The 17532-nt window shown below is 38.5% G+C and overlaps 1 protein-coding gene across 1 annotated transcript in view; it reads right to left on the bottom strand.

Moving 5' to 3' along the window:
• Positions 1-308: 308 nt before the first annotated feature.
• The window catches only part of MAN1A1 (mannosidase alpha class 1A member 1), a 217639-nt gene continuing 200415 nt past the window's right edge, over positions 309-17532 (bottom strand). Inside the window, exons 11-12 of the mRNA XM_054021752.1 lie at positions 8316-8431; positions 309-3979 (exon numbers count right to left, since the gene is read on the bottom strand). Coding sequence (XP_053877727.1) covers positions 3853-3979; positions 8316-8431 — 243 coding nt within the window. The 3' untranslated portion in view covers positions 309-3852. The remainder of the gene's footprint in view (positions 3980-8315; positions 8432-17532) is intronic.

Genomic DNA, 17532 nt, shown 5'->3' with positions numbered 1-17532 from the left:
GATATTTCTTCAATAGGACTGATGTAGTGTCCACAGATTTTTGTTATAGCAGCAATTCTATACCCTATTTCACAGACATTAATTGCTACTTTTTGATTAATTACAATACCTTAACAAGTGATTAGCAGTATTCTGCATTTATCAGCGCTACTGATCAGAATTCAGCAGAACAGTGTCCCAACCAGGGCTATGAAGCAGATTACTGCATTTATTTCTGCACTTATTTACAAGCCTTTGAAATACTGTAATTCTTGTAATATACAGCACCTTCAACCACTTAGTATAACAAAGAATAAACTAACAAAATGAACAGATATATTAAAAGACTTTATTCACAATAGAGAAATTTTTACAAATATAGTTCTTAAAAATTAAGCATCTTGATCTGTTATGTGTCTCATTACATCAGAGATTTATATAAAGGTGGAAAAGACTAAATGGAATATGTACAAATCAAAAAATTTAATGGATAGAAATGGATAATACATATGATGAAGTCACCATAGAAATAGTGAGTCATTGGGTATTGTAGAACTGTCAGACAACAAACATATGCAATATTAATTCCACAAACAATTAAAACAATTGTTGTTTCTGCAACTTAATTTAAGGGCCATTTAAATTATTCACCATTTAGAATTTAACATGTAAACTAACTGAACTGTTATATGCTGAAAAGGAATGAGAATTTAGGCAATGTCTGCACAAAGATATTGGATACACTGTTTACATTTTTTCAAAATTCAGCAGTTTCTCTTCCATATGAATTATCAATTACATATACAGTGGTCTTCAAATCAGCAGTTTCCAAACTAATTTCTTATTGTAAGTACTAGGAAAATACTATTTTAGCTGTGTGGTAACTGTTGGTAAAAGCTGACTGATTAAATTGTGATCACTAGAACATTTCACACTTTGGTGTATTGGGGTTCTTTTTAAAAAAATCAATATTCCTGAACTTACAAAATAGGGTATTCTTACAGTTGGCAGATTCTACATGTTGTACAATCTTCTTGTCTACTTACATAGTTTACAAAAGGTACAGTACAGTGCAGTTTGTACACCTGAATACCAAATATGTTGTCAGTAACAGAATCACGTATCAACTTTGTGTTCTTTCAAATCATAACTCCCAAACCAGAAAAATTATACACTTCAAAATTTCTGTATTCCAGGGAAATCAACATGAAATTTAAATATCTAAACACTTAAAACCCAATTTATGCAACCATTTTGCATTCTTTACCTTTATATGCGGGGAGCGAGGGAAATTTGTATGTACAATAAATTTCCCCCAATTTGTCCCAATTTGTAGTAGACTGATTAAGAAAATGTAAAAACCAAGTTAACAAACCATGTCTCCAAAAACTGTTTTTCTGATTTTATTGGTTTTATTATCTGACTAAAAGAAATGAGGCCCACAGAAGCTCGCACACAAAAATTACACAGCAGGCAGCATAAGATGTTTACGGACTAAAAGTAATTGGATAAAAATTCAATATTGCCATTTTTTTGGAGTGGAAGGGAGTAAAAAAATTAGTTTTTACTCCAAAATTAGAAGGGCTTGTATTCCTTTTAAAAACATCTTGTATTATATTGGGGCATTTCATAATGAAAAGGATGACATAGTTAATATTATCCTCAAATGATAAAAATCCTGGCCCACTAAAGTCAATGGGAGATTCACCATGCATTTTAATGGAGCCAGGATTATCGAATACAAGATACCTAAAAATGTGACTACCTTGTCACTGATATTCGTTAAATGAACAAAGACATATGGATAACGAAGGCTCAAATCTTGAGCTCAGCACTGATTAAGAGTAGCCAGGCAGGGCACTAGGCAGATGTGTGTGTGTGGCACAAGAAACTCCCTCCACACCCAAGTTGTGTAGCCCCCAGCAGTTCCTCTCTGCAGGCTCAGCCCAATGATGCATAGCCTCACAAATGCTTTATGTTCCCACCAAACCCCAAAGAGAGAGGATCAGCATAGCAGTGGATCCTCCAGCCTTGCCTCCACCCAGGCAGATTGCATGGGAAACACCCTTTTCTGTATCCAGTGGAACAACAAACACATGTGGCTGCAAAGGACCCTCTGCATCTGCAGAGGAAGTTATTTGGATTTGCTCCAAAATGCAGGACATAATGGTAATAAGTTTCCTTTGTCCCTAATTTTTACCTGAAAACCCTATATTGCAGCACTTCCAGAACTAAGGGGAAAAAAAAGGTCTTGTTTTTTTGTGAAAGAAGATTTACGCCTAATTACGGCTGTGGAACCATAGTGCCTAAACGACTAAGCAGGATATTTGAGTCATCATATGCACTTATTTAAAAGAAAATTGAGAATTACTGTTTTGAACCATGTTGGCTTCTTTGCAGTCACACCACCTAATAGTGTGCTTTTTCATGCTGGGAAGCCAGTGGTCACACCCTACTCTGAACATACAGTACAGTCATCCTGTCTGCAAATCAAAAGTTAAGTTCCTAATATCCATATGAATTATTCATGTAAACTATTCCAAAATACATCTCAATAGAAAAGGAATTGTTCCTGATTTCTCCCTTTGGTGATTCCATTAAAAGTAACTTTTCTTGGTAATCTAGGCTTTATGTCTGAAGAATACTTTTAAACATGTTGTATTTCTATAACTTTGGTCATCCTTGTTCTGGGCTTCCAAAATGTACTAATTGTATCCTGGTCAATTTCCATCTTCCAATGCAAACAATACTTTTTTTTTTTTTTTAGAAGACAAGTTTCCTTTGAGCTATTCAGAACTCCTGTTCTGATAATCTATATTAAACTACTTTGTTCCAGCTGACTGTCTTAGGTCACAATCTAAACCAAATGGAATTATTGAAAAGATCACAGCAGATTAAAAAAATCATCTCTCATTCTCTGATTCGAATAATTCGCAGCCTAACTTTAGAAAGAATTTCATAACATCTCATTTATCTCACACATCCAGTCAAATGCAAAAGCTAACAGATTACGTAAATAGCTATAAATAAGAAACGATTCCCTTTTTAATAATTCAATAATGCCAGTTTTTCAAATTGTTTATTTTGCTCATACCAAACTGATTATAGAAGTGATAGTAACTCTAGTTAGAAAATGGAAGAAACAATTCAGTTTGCAGTGATATTCTAAACAAAACAAAAACAAAAAGGCGAGTTTTAATAAAAACTAGGATCTGTCCAACTAATGTAATGGATTTGTAAAAACGTTTAGGTTCAATTCAAAGTACACTGCAGTTTTAAACAGAATTGTGTCTGCATGAGATGAAACTATTCCTACGTAGACATCTTTGATAATTAAAAATTTCAGAAGATATTTTACCAATTGATAGACCCGCATAAGAAGAGGCTGTCACAGTTACAAGATTTGTCTCAGATGACAGACAGACAAAAAAAATTAACATACAACAAAAAAAAAAGCTCTTTATACTTAATTCTTTATGGCTTTTTGCAACATGGCAAAATATTACAGCTTAAAGCAGACATCTCCTCATAGAGGAGGAAAGAATTTTGCAGTCAAATCAAAAGTATAATAGGAAACAAGTAACATGCAGACCCCTCTATTCTATTTGGCAAAGATGACACTGCAGTTTAATGAAATCTAGAGACGTCAGATTTCTTAAAAAAAAAAAGTGGTTCAGCTGGAAAAATAAGATTAAAAGTTTTGCTGCAATGAATTTAGGTCCATTCATAAATATTTACTGGCAAATATAACAGACTGCAAAACAGTTGGCTTAAAACTCAAAATATCTCAGGAATTTAAGTAAAACTGCATTGTGTGCCCAATACTGGAAAGAAACTTCTAAGGAATGAAACAAAAATTAACTTAACATTGTTTTATTTGTGTTTTTCTTCCTTCTTCCCATCATCTCTGTGAAGAACTGGTAGAGGGTGAGCCTCAGTGTTGAAGATCCAATGTTCAAATGGAAGAAGATCATCTTCAGAAAAGAGTAAGTATAAGTACCTGGCAAGAGAAAACAGGTAACATGAGACACCATGAAATAACCTCAGGTTTAAAGAAGAGAAAAATGGAACTAATTCATTTTCACAGATAAATATTAATGCCCCACTTCTATAGATGGAAATATTAGGTAGCAGATCTAATGTAAAACATTATCAATCAGTGACATTTACTAATGTTTTGGCACCAAGCATTGGGACTACTTAATTAAAATTGGCTTCAAAGCTTGACAGTAGCAGGTGGTGATGTAAAAATTCCTGTTTTGATAAATAACAAAGATCTAAAGTCTAGGTTCTTAAAGTTAAACAGCACTTCCTTTTCTGTTTCATTCTTTTTTGTTACATATTATTCCAGCAATACACAGTCACGACAAGCTTTTATAAATTACCACATGCATCAAAAGAAAACTGAGTGCATGTACTGCATGTCAAATCCTGTTTGCCTTACTCATAAGAGCATGATTTGGTTCAAGGCATGATATTTAAATAAAAAAAACAGTGATTGGGACAATACCATGGGTAAATGTTTACTAAATAGGAATATATTAACAGTAATATAATAATCACCATTAAAAACAACATTTACTCATTGTTACACACAGAGTTCTTGGAGACACTGTAGCACAGATATAAATTGTACACTCAAATTCCACTGCATGGGAACTGTTAGCAAATGCTGACTTTTTAATTATTACCTCTATACTTTACATTTTTCAAATTACAAAGTTGTATAGCAAAATATCAAAATAGTTTTTAGAAATCCCTATATTTTTCTTCACCTTTGTCATTCAGTGCATAGTGCAGTTGCCACTTTCAGGTGAGGCTGCCACATTGGCTGTGTCTACACTAGGGTTTGTCTGAAAAGGTTTCCCAATGTTGATAACACAGGTGGAACTTCCTTGGCGACAGGAACAGTGTACGCAAGGCTCCCAAGGCTATAAAGGACCAAAAGGATCAGCTTTCCCTTTAGAAGGCAACGGAAATCAGAATATTTATAAGCCATCAGGTATGTTTCTCATTTTAAAGTACCTGGTTAAATGAACCAGTGCCACTGTTTAAAGTAAACAAAAACATTAAAAATATATTATAAAACATATTAGAATAGCTTTGGAACATTCTGATTTCAATTGCCTTCTAATAAAATGGAAAATTTCTTCCCTTCCTGTCTGCAGTTACTGGAGGCAATTCAAAGCTGTAGCACAGCCTGTGCTAGCCACGCCCCTTTCTCCAGTCTGCTGCCAGAGGATTCATTCCAAAGCTGTGTAAAAACTTGTAAACAATAATTAATAAAAGTGATTCCAATGCCAACAAAGTAACTAGGTGCAGTGAGTCCTTGCTTATACTGTAACTATTCAAGTAAAATGTTGACCCAGTGGGTTTGTAGTCCCCTCTGAGAGCACTAATCGTAGAGGGGAAGGAACTGAAAGTTTGGCAGCATTTTCAGCCACTATTTTGTCCAATTTTTCTCCAAAGAGGAAAAATCCTGTGAATTTAGATGAGCACAAGACTTTTTTGGAGTGAGTATCTATCTTTCAGGTAGGAAGTCATATGTATCTCCTGGGTACTGAGCTGGATGCCATAGCCTTAGCAGAAAACCTCACAGCATCCACTAACGTATCTGCCATGCATGATGTTGTATAGATGTAAAGTTGGATTGATCTCTGCCTGCAAGGGCTTTAAGGTCCTCCAGCCATGACACTGCTCTCAGGTTGGCTTCCATCTTCCTATTTGTTGGATCCTTGCGGGAAAAGGTCCCCTTTGGATGGAATAACCATATCCTTTGCTAGAGAAGCTATGGCAGCATCAACCTTAAGTACATTTGTGAGAGCATTCTTCGGCTCTTGAAGCTTGTAGAAGTTGAGAACATGGCTGTTAACATATTTACTCGTTTCAGGAGATTCCCTCTCCCCCAGATTACCTCCTCAAAGGATGCATGCAGGGGAATTGCTGCCGAAGGACAAGATTTGGAAGGGAGGTATTTGCTCTAAGATTTGAGGGCATGCTTAGGCTGAAACTGAATCATGGATACAATCTTTTTACACCCGGCTTCAAGCTTCTCAAGGGGGGGAGGGGAGAAAACTTGGTTGCATTTTGTCTGTGTCCTGCTTATAATCAGATAATAGCTCTCCTTCCTCAGTAGAGGAGGTGGTGTCTGGGTCAGAGGATGAATACCTATTTGGTTTTTTGTAGTTTTTCTTACCACCCTTTAATTTCTTTTGGATCTTTTAATTATTTTTTTTACGTGCTTTGCAAGCATGGCCAGCAGGCTGTGCCCTGGATGGGTCTTTTGTGGCTAGCCTTGCGCAGGGTCATGAGTCCTCTAGAAATTTCTCTCTTGGGAGTCCTCCAGTGTAGACTCCCACTCCCCCCAGGTTGGGGGATGGGAATTCACTGCTAGTTTTCTGAATCAAGCTGAGAGGAAGGTGGGGCTGCTGTAAACCTTGCTTCCACCCGAAAAGCACTTAGGACTCATTTCAGGACTTGGGGTAGGACTGGAAGCCCTTCTAGTGTCTTATCCTTATGGTCCTGAATTGTCCCAGGACTTACCCTCTTGGCCATCTGAATAAAGTCCTCCCTCATCCTTACAACCTCTGCCTATTCTGCTCTGTTTCCCCTGATCAGGCTTTTCTGTATTTCTTGAGGAGATGGGGTACCAACATGGTTGTCTGACTCAAAGCTCTGAATCCTAGCAGTTGCTAGGGCTGGCTGGCTGAGAACAGGCAAGGCATAACTTGCCCTCTGTAAAGCTTGTTAAAGCTGCCTCACAGATGGTGCACCTTTTAGGCTTAGTCCACTGCTCATGTGGCTGCTGTACCATCCCTGAAAGAGAGAACTCCAAGTGGCTTCAGCCATGTGCCGCTAAATACCTGGTTTAAGAGGAGGAGCGGAGGAGAGAACAAAAGGTACGTCTACATTACCTGCCGGATCGGCGGGCAGCAATCGATCTATTGGGAATCGATTTATTGCGTGTAGTGTAGACACGATAAATCGATCCCCGATCGCTCTCCCGTCGACTGCTGAACTCCAGCAGTGCGAGAGGCTGAAGCAAAGTCAACGGGGGAGCCGTGGCCATCGATCCAGCGCCGCGAGGATGCGAAGTAAATAATTTTAATTTGATCTAAGATACGTCGACTTCAGCTACACTATTCTCGTAGCTGAAGTTGCATTCTTAGATCTATCCCCTCGCAGTGTAGACCAGGCCAAAGAAGGGTGCTCAGTACAGCCCGAAAACAAAACAAAGCAAAAATATGAAGGCAAAGGAAAGTTTGGAAGCAAAGGAAACCTCCACTGACTGCTGTTGTGGAGGCAGATGATCTGACAGCAGGCTGGAGAAAGGGGCGTGGCTAGCACTGGCAATGCTACAGTTTGAACTGCCTCCAGAAACAGCAGACAGGAAGGGAATAGCCCATCGAAGGAAAACTGTGGGAGATGCTAGGCTTCAGAAAAAGCTTCTCTCTTCAGTCCTCCCTATGCATAAGACTGTCAAAATGGGTGTTTGACTGTTATGTGGGTTTTTTTTTTTTTTTTTTAATTCTTTCACAAAAGTGTGTTTTGGAGCATGGTTTCAGACTGGGTTACTACAACTAATATAATCAGAAACCCTGTTGGCTCAACGATAGTTGACAGCAAAATCTCCAAGAAGCCATAACAATTTTGTTTGGTCAAAATCCTTACATGGATGACTTAAAGGACTGTATTATGGGGCAGAATACTAGATTGTACACTGTGCTCTTAAAAAATCCCACATATATGGACACAAAATTAAAAACCCACTAGGGAAATACACTTTCAGTAGAAACTGCATGATTACATTGTTATTATACAAGGCTGGGCTGCAAAGAATAGAAAGACATGGGGGAAAAAAAGATTGATGCAAGATTTCCTTTATTTCATTAAAAGCTGAGGAGAGAAGGAGGGCCCCTCCTTTGTTCTCTTATCAAGGTTGTATGAATTTATCATGAAAGTTAGTTGCTTTTTTCCTGCTCCATAGTTAACATAAAAAGTATTCAGTACAAGAGGACAATCTCACCATCTTGTCTGGTAAAACAGTGGTGTTGGTATTGGCATGTATAACTAGATCCTATCAAAATTGCGAGATGTAATTTCTTAACAGTAAGTATGAAATGTCTTTAATCGAGGTAAAGATATTTCCAAAAGTCACAGAATTCAGTTTATTAATAAAAATGCAATCTGTCTTCCTGCCACATAACAAAAGCTGCATATTGTTCCAGTCAGATTTTACATTACCTGAATGTCAAGATTACTAATGGTAAGTAGTCATCTGTAAAGAAGATCTGTAGAGATTCATTAATATAAATTAAGTCTCCTTGCTAACTTACTTGAGGGTCTCTGAAAGGAAGAAACTCTGCTGCACATCATCATGGCTTTGATGGTTGCTATAAACATCTCTAATTCCAGAATAGCCACCATCTACTCTGCAATGTTGTTCCAGTGCCTGAATTCATGAGAGAAAAAAATTAAATAAAAGAAAATTAATCTTCTGTCAATTTTACTGTTAGTCTGCCAAATCCAATTACTCTGCAGCTAAATGAGAACCTTTTTGTCATAGTCTCCTTGGGAAAGATTTGAAATTGCAGAACTAGATCAATATATTTAGAATTCTTGTATTTTTACTTTTGACAGAGTGCATATATTGGCATAATTATATATTTAGGGGAAAAAAAGCAAAAATGGTGGTGACTTACCTATAAAAGGAGGTTCTTTGAGATGGATGGTCCCTATCTGTGTTCCACATGTGGGTATGCATGTGCACCAGGTACCTGAGGCCAGTGGATCTTGCCCCACCTTGTTTGTTTATATAGAAGAGGGTCATCATGTTGTCAGACATTATCTAGGCACACTGGGATCGTATGCATTGCAGGCCTGTCTGACTGCCATTAGTTCCAAGAGATTGATATGCATCCTGGCCTTCTGAGGTGTCCACATATCTTGTGACTGCTCATGTGGGCTCCCCAATGAGGGATGCATCCGTGATTATTGTCACGTTGAGTGTGGAAGGCAGAAAAGGGACTCCAATACACGTGTTTCAGGTTTGTCCAAAAGGTAAGTGAAGCACTGACATTGATGGAGATTGTCACTACGGTATTTGTGCTATGTCTGTCTGATGTATATCTTGCCCTGAGCCAGGCTTGCAGTCAACGGAGATGTAGCCTGGTGAACGGAATTATGTAAGTACAAGAGGCCATGTGGCTTAGCAAAAAAAGATGGACCTGGACTGTTGTTTGGGGTTTGTGAGTGACTTGTTTTTAATCAGACTGCTCCTGGTATGGAATCTGTCTGCTGGGAAGTAGGCCCTCACTGTGGTCGAGTCCAGGGGCATCCCTATAAAGTTTATGAGATGCTTGGGAGTCAGAGTAGACTTCTCCATGTTTAGGCACATTCCCAAGTATGCCAGGAAGTGGCGCAAGGAAAAGGTTGTCGACAACTTCCAGATATGATCTGCCTGTTAAAAGCCAGTTGTCCAAGTACATGAAGACAGTGTAGTGATTTTATCTCATCTGTGCTGCGACCACTGAAAAGACCTCCACAAAGTTTTTGGGTACTGCTGCCAGCCCAAACGGGAGTACTCTGAACTGGTAGTGTTCCTGTCCTACCAGAAAACTTAGGAACCTTCTGTGGGATGGGTGAAAACACCTTTCACACCAGGGCTGCAAACCATGTGCCTTTCTCCAAGAAGGGAATTACTGATGCCAGCATAACCATGCAGAATTTTAATTTGCAAAAATTAAATAAATAAATTAGCTGACATAGGTTAAAAATGGGCTTCCATTCTCCCTTTTTCTTGGGATCTACAAAATAATTGAGCAAACCCTTTCTCTTGATCCTGAGATGGCACTTGCTCTATATCTCCCTGAACCAGGAGAGAGTCCACCTTCTGTTGGTGTTGCTCCTTGTAAGAGTGGTCCTTGAAGAGGGGCTGGAAGGGAGTTTTGGAGAAGGCGAGGAAAGAAACTTGATGGTGTAGCCTAAGTGGATGATGTCTAGTATCCACTTTTCCATTGTTATAGCCCTCCAGTTGTGCATAGAATATGCAAGGTGCCACCAAAGCAGACTCTGGAAACAGGTGGAGATGGCGCCACTTGCTTTAGTCCAAGGCCCCACAAACCCTAATCCGCCTCTGGTGGATGGGACTGCATATCTTGGGCTCCGTATGCTCTAATGCTTGTGTGGTGATTTTTATGGTCTTCGGTGGTAGAAAGACTGCAGAAGAAACTTGGCTCATACACCTGTTAATGACACCCCCTTTTTGTGGCTGGGATATAAATGCCCAGGGAGCAGAGAGTTGTCCTGGAGTCTTTTAAGTGAGTGCAAAAACTCATCTGTTTTCTCCCTAAAGCTATTGGTTTAATGAAAAGGCATGTCCTCAGTGGAATTCTGAACCTGTCTGGAGAACCCTAAAGATGAAGCCACAACTCTCGCCACATTACTATTGTGGTCACTATACATCTTGATGGGGTACCAGCTGCTCCAACTGCAGTTTGCAATGAGGTTTTAGCCACGATTCTACCTTCCTTAACAAGGGTTTGGGATTAGGCCCTTTCCTCCTGGGGAAGTTTGTCTTTGAATTCCACTATGAGTAGTTCACAAAGTCATATGACGCTAACAGGGCCTCATAGATAGAGATTCTGAACTCCAGAATGTCCCACCCTGCCCCAAAGTCACTAGTAGTACAAGCAGCCATGGAAAGACCCAGGCAGCAACACCCAAAAACAAACCCTGTGGACATGGGAAGGTCCAGCTGTTTCACTCTTGTCCACAGGAATTGTTTTAGTGTGTTGCTGCCTGGATCTTTCCTTTGCTGCTTGCACTACCTGGGACTTTGGGGCAGGGTGGGTGAACAAGTATTCTGTCCTTTTGTTAACACAAAATAATGTTTCTCAGCCCTTTTAGGGGAATAGGGTACACATTGCTTGTGTAGGCCATATACTCTAGCTGGTTCTATAATGGTTTCATTCACTGGGAGAGCTACTTGACTGGGTCCCATAGGCTGCAGGGTATCCAAGTGCTTGTGCTGTATATCCTTAACTTCTAATGGGATCTGAAGTATTGCCACCATCCTCCGCAACAAATTATTGATATTGTTTATGGTCATCAGGTGGGGATGATGAAGAAGGAGTAATTGCCTCATTGGGTGAGAAAGATACTCCTGTTGGTATGTCCAGTACTGGCATATCCAACTTGTCGTCTTCCTCTTCCACATACTCCCGCACAGCCAGTTGCTGTTGCCTAGGAGGAGAGTAATTCTCTGGTAGAGTGCGTAGATCCTGGGTTTTGTGCATAAAGATCCCATGGAACCCAATAGGGTCAGCAAGAAGGGTCACAAAATCTGGTTGGGGGGGGGAGGAGCAAGGCCCCCAAAAGCAGGATATCAGTGATCCCTTGCTTGGGCAGAGGATGGGGTCCAGCAAAACTACTGAAGCCCTGTCTGGGCTAACCTCTCTGGGGGGGGGGGGGGGGGGTGGTTCATCCAGGACATCAGATTCAGCTGATCAGAAGGCTGGGTCAGTCTCCACTGGAGGTACTGTCAGTGGAAGGAAGCTTTGGCGTGTGGTCAGAAAAGGGATTTAATTCCTCCTTGAGATAGTATCCTCCTCTGGGCTGAAAATGTCCCTCAGAAGGGCTGGACTCAAAAGCAGAGGATAGTGTGGGTGCTTAGCATTAGACAATCCACGATGCTGGCACAGACCAACAGATATTACTTTCAAGATTTTCCAGTTTTAGGTGTATGATGCACCTGCGTACCCACATATTGAATAGACATAGGGACCAGCGCATGAAAAACAAACAAACAATAAGTTTATAGAAGAAATTAACTTTGTTTACAAAACTCAATTTTCAGGGTGAGGAAACAAGAAGATTTGACCACCCTCTCATATGTTCTCCGTGGAATCATAGATTCAATGGCCAGAAGAGACCACTGTGATCATCAAGTATGACCTCTTGTATAAAACAAAGGCCCAAAGAACTTCCTCAAAATAATTCCTAGAGTGCATCTTTTAGAAAATGTTTTTTAGAAAAACATCCACTCTTGATTTAAAGTGGTCAGTGATGGAGAATCCATCACAACTCTCAGTAAGTTGTTGTAATGGTTAATTACTCTCATGGTTAAGTGACAGACAGTTCAGATTAATCTCATTTTCCTTTCATTAGTAGGGCTCCCTCTATCACAGGATAGTCCCTGTAATCCCTACAGGTATTCAAAGAAAGATCTCTAGCACTGTCTGTTAGATTCCATCATATTAGACTCAATCATCATTAAACTCCTGATTTAATCATGAGATCTACAACAACCTGAAACTCAAAAATGAGTCATATAAAAGTGAAAACGAGGTCAAATTACTAAGGATAAATATAAAAAACACCAAAATCAGAAAGGCCAAGGCACAAAATGAGATTAAACTAACTATGGACATAAAGTGTAACAAAACATTTTACAAATACATTAGAATCAAGAGGAAGACTAAGGACAGGGTAGGCCCATTTACTCTATGTGAAGGGCAAGGCAAGAACAGAAAAAGCAGCAGTGGTCCAAGTTTTAAATGCCTGTTTTTGTTTCGGTTTTCACCAAAAGGGTTAGTAGTGATTGGACAACTAACAAGTGAACAGTGTAAATGAAGTAGGACTTGAGGCTGAAATAGGGAAAGAATTACTTAGACAAGTTAAATGTCTTCAAGGAGGCAAACACATTATGGAATACTTAAGGAATTGTCCGAAGAGATCTCTGAATCATTAGCAATTATCTCTGAGAATTCATGGAGGACAGGAGAGATCCCAGATGGTTGGAAAAGGGCAAATATAGTATCTATGTATAAAAAGGGGAATAAGGAAAACCCAGGGAATTATAGACCAGACACTTAACTTCGGTACCCGAAAAGATAGTGGAATAAATAATCAATTTGTAAGCACTTAGAAGAAGATAAGTAACAGTCAACATGGATGTGTCAAGAAACCACATCAAACCAACCTAAAATCCTCCTTTGATAGAGTAACAAGACTTTTGGACGCGGGAAGCCATAGATGTGATACATCTTGACTTTAGTAAGTTATGCAATAGGGAACAGCCAAAAAATGACAAGTTTTTAAAATGCTTATATATCTATGCTAGAAGTCTAAATAATAAGATGGGTGAACCAGAGTGCCTAGTATTAAATGAGGATATTGAATAGGCATCACAGAAACCTGGTGGAATGAGGATAATCAATGGGACATAGTAATACCAGGGTACAAAATATATCGGAAGGACAGAACAGACTGTGCTGGTGGGGGAGTGGCACTATATGTGAAAGAAAGCGTAGAATCAAATGAAGTAAAAATCTTAAATGAACAAAACTGTATTATAGAATCTCTATGGATAGTAATTCCATGCTTGAAAAATAAGAATCTAGCAGTAGGGCTATATTACAGACCACTTGACCAGGATGGTGTTAGTGACTCTGAAATGCTGAGGGAGATTAGAGAGGCTATTAAAATAAAAAACTCAATAATAATAGTGGGGGATTTCAACTATCCCCATATTGACTGTGTACTTATCACCTCCAGAAGGGATGCTGAGATAAGTTTCTTGACACCTTAAATGACTGATTCTTGGAGCAGCTTGTCCTGGAACCCACAAGAGGAGAGGCAATTCTTGATTTAGTATTAAGTGGAGCACAGGATCAGGTCCAAGAGGTGAATATAGCTGGACCGCTTGGTAATAGTGACCATAATATAATTAAATTTAACATCTCTGTGGCGGGGAAAACTCCACAGCGGCCCAACACTGTAACATTTAATTTCAGAAAGGGGAACTGCACAAAAATGAGGAGGTTAGTGAAACAGAAATTAAAAGGTACAGTACCAAAAGTAAAATCCCTGCAAGCTGCATGGAAACTTTTTAAAGACACCATAACAGAGGCTCAACTTAAATGTATACCCCAATTTAAAAAAACATAGTAAGAGAACCAAAAAAGAGCCACTGTGGTTAAACAACAAAGTAAAAGAAGCAGTGAGAGACAAAAAGACATCCTTTAAAAAGCGGAAGATAAATCCTAATGAGGAAAATAGAAAAGAGCATAAACTCTGGCAAATGAATTGTAAAAATATAATTAGAAAGACCAAAAAAGAATTTGAAGAACAACTAGTCAAAGACTGCAAAAGTAATAGCATTTTTTTTTAAAAATACATCAGAAGCAGAAAGCCTGCTAAACAACCAGTGGGGTCACTGGACGATTGAGATGCTAAAGGAGCACTCAAAGACGATAAGGCCATTGGTTGAAACTATCGTAAAGAACAAAATTGTCAGACATATAGATGAACATCATTTGTTGGGAAATATTTAACATGGTTTTTGTAAAGGGAAATCATGCCTCACCAATCTACTAGAATTCTTTGAGGAGGTCAACAAGTATGCGGACAAAAGGAGATCCAGTGGACATAGTGTATTTAGATTTTTCAGAAAGCCTTTGCGAAGGTCCCTTACCAAAGGCTCTTAAGCAAAATAAGCAGTCATGGGATAAGAGGGAAGGTTCTTTCATGGATTGGTAACTGGTTAAAAGATAGGAAACAAAGGGTAGGAAAAAATGGTCAGTTTTCAGAATGAAGAGAGGTAAATAGTGGTGTCCCCCAGGGGTCTGTACTGGGCCCTGTCCTATTTAACATATTCATAAACAATCTGGAAAAAGGGGTGGCAAAATTTGCAGATGACACAAAGCTACTCAAGATAGTTCAGTCCCAGGCAGACTGCGAAGAGCTACAAAAGGATCTCACAAAACTGGGTGACTGGGCAACAAAATGGCAGATGAAATTTAATGTTGATAAATACAAAGAATTTTGTATTAACAAGTATAAGCATTATAGAAGGCAGAGGTTTTTGCAATTGTGTAAGGGATAGTTGGCACCAGGAAAGGTATGGGAGGTAGTTTGGATTTGTGTGAAAAGCATTTTACTATCCAGCTGAACAGTTAACATTGTTAACACTGAAATTTACAAGAAACCCCAGGACTAGGTTATTAGATAAACCTGTATTAATTTGTTATTTCTGTATTACGGCATCTGGTAGTGACTCCATAGTTAGGGTTGTTTTCTAAAATGAGCTTTAAAACGGGGCATAGATTTCTTCTTTTATTTAAAAGTAGGTGGCTAATCAGTATGAAATTTCACACAGGATTAGTTTTTATAACCTTTGAATTTTCTATATAGTTTTTATTTGGTTTCTTTTCATAAATTTTTAAAGGGCAGTCATTGAAGTTGGGAGCTGGCTGAAATTTTCCTTGGTAGTAGTCCCACTTTTCATTGTTGACAGATATCTCTTAAAATATTTTCCATGTACCCGTATTTTGGTAATCTCTGATTAGATTTGGTGCAAGAAGTAGATGTTGGATTGAGGGTTATTTTAACCATTACTGAAAGTTTGTGCTGCACACACAAACTGATTGATTGGGGTTGGGGGCACTCAAGCCTGAGTGACTGATGGAAGCCAGGTGTGAATAAAAGATTTTTATCCTACAACAAAGAAGGATCTGTATTCATTGGCTGACACACAAGAGCTTATGTGCAATTACTGACCGATAAAATTTCTGTCAGCCGCTGCATTAGCACCCACCACATCTGACCTTCCATCTCCCCCTCACCTCTTTGCTGCCAAACTCCAGCCTCCAATTAATAATTTCAAAAACTAGGAAATTAATACCCATAAAACTTCACTGTGAAGTAGTCAGGGTTGCCCCTCCCCCGCCCCGCAAACCATACCTGACAAATCCAGAAAAGAAAATCATAAATTCAGTTATTTAACTGTCCATACCATCTACTCTGCCCCAGTCACACGCTTATTACCAAAACAGACCATCCATCACAACCTAATTTTGGTATCTCTGTGGGGCCAACATGCCCTTTAACTCCCTTTCCACCCACGTCCGTTTACCGAACTACCCTTCTCCCAACATAACCAAACTTAGCCCAAACATCCACAACTATTAGTGTTGATGAAAAATATTTTAGTAAAGGGTGTGCCCAATAGGGACAGAGTTAAAGTCATGGCGTGTGAGTCTAGGAGTAGTAATTATAATAAGGTGTGGGCTTATGGGCAGAGGAGTACCGGGTCTGGGCAGTAAGGTGACCCAACTTCTTATTTTCTTGCTTTTCTGGGTTTGTGTCAGTTATGTTGTGGGTATGCAGCAACTCTGTTTGTAATAAAGATTTTTGTGTAGTAGTTTTTACTTCAGTGCTAGTCCTTTTTTTATTATTGCCTTTGTTTCAAATGTTTTTAAATTTGCCTTTTCCTATATTTGTAACCTTGCAGATAGCTCAGTAATAGTGTTAAGACTAAATACAATTTATCTTTTTATCTATTTTCCTCTGTTACGTGCTTTATTTTAAATATACAGTACCATAATAACAGAGGGGACAAAGTCTAACATAACTGTCTTTGGAACAGATTATTCATTTGAAGCGAAATCCAGGGAGATGTTAGTCCTAGAGAATTTAAATACACTTAAAATAAGGGTCAGAGTTTTATGGCACTGAGAATTTAAATTACATTTTAATAATCCAGGAATATAATACTGTAAATTATATTGTGTGGCTGGATGTTTGGATATGGATCATCAGAGTAACATCTTTCAGTCACTAACAACATAAATTGGATCCAAAGTCATAACCTGGATGTGAATGACAATATATTCCATTCTCAATCTCTTGAGACAGTAGCCCCCCATGTTTTTCACACTGGTTTTACAAATTCCACTGAACTGTCTACAGTAAATATATGTTTATGTAGAGAAAGCGGTTATATTTCAAATCACATACTCAGAAAAACGGAGGAAATGTAGATGCCGTGTCTAAAACTAGCAAACTGACAGAAGGAGCATTCCCAAAAGAGAGATGGGAGTAAAAATCAGTCACTAACTATTACTGCAATATCTATCACCTCTACCCACTTTAGAGGTTGTTCAAGATTAATCTGTGTCTTGCTACATATATGTATCTCATAATTCATTATTTTTTGTTATATATCCAAGCAAGCTATCCGCATATTTTTAACTTGAAAGTGATGCTCGCCCCGGTCCTTACCACAGTACGGGATTATGTTGTGGTGTTTGGAAATGCAAAAGTGTATTTAAAAGGAACTGATATTGAGGAGAAAAATGTTATAATGTAACACTTCAAAATAGACCTATTTATATATATGTTTTTATGTACTATAATTTTTCTGTCCAGTTTTTTAAATTGGGAAATATATTTAAGTTTAAACAAGACATGTCTTCTGTCTTGTGCATTTTTTCCCATCTACTTTAACCTGTATTGAATTCAAAATGCTGAATCTGTGTTCGCCTGAATTTATGATGTTGAATTTTTAATGTCAAACACAAGATTATGATTTACAAGACTTGGCAGAAGGAGAATCTGAATTGTGAGAGATAAGGCTGTTATTTATGGAAACATCTGCATTAACAGCATGGCAATCCAGAATAAAAGTAAATTGCTATTTTTTTAAGTGTTCTTTTTTCACAATTGTGTTATCTCCCTCTTTGAGAGAGAGCACTATCATTATTGTTTCAG

This window comes from Malaclemys terrapin, chromosome 3 (genome assembly GCF_027887155.1).
Source record: "Malaclemys terrapin pileata isolate rMalTer1 chromosome 3, rMalTer1.hap1, whole genome shotgun sequence".
In the NCBI taxonomy this organism is placed as follows: Eukaryota; Metazoa; Chordata; order Testudines; family Emydidae; genus Malaclemys; species Malaclemys terrapin.
This window is presented reverse-complemented; position numbering and strand designations above follow the sequence as displayed.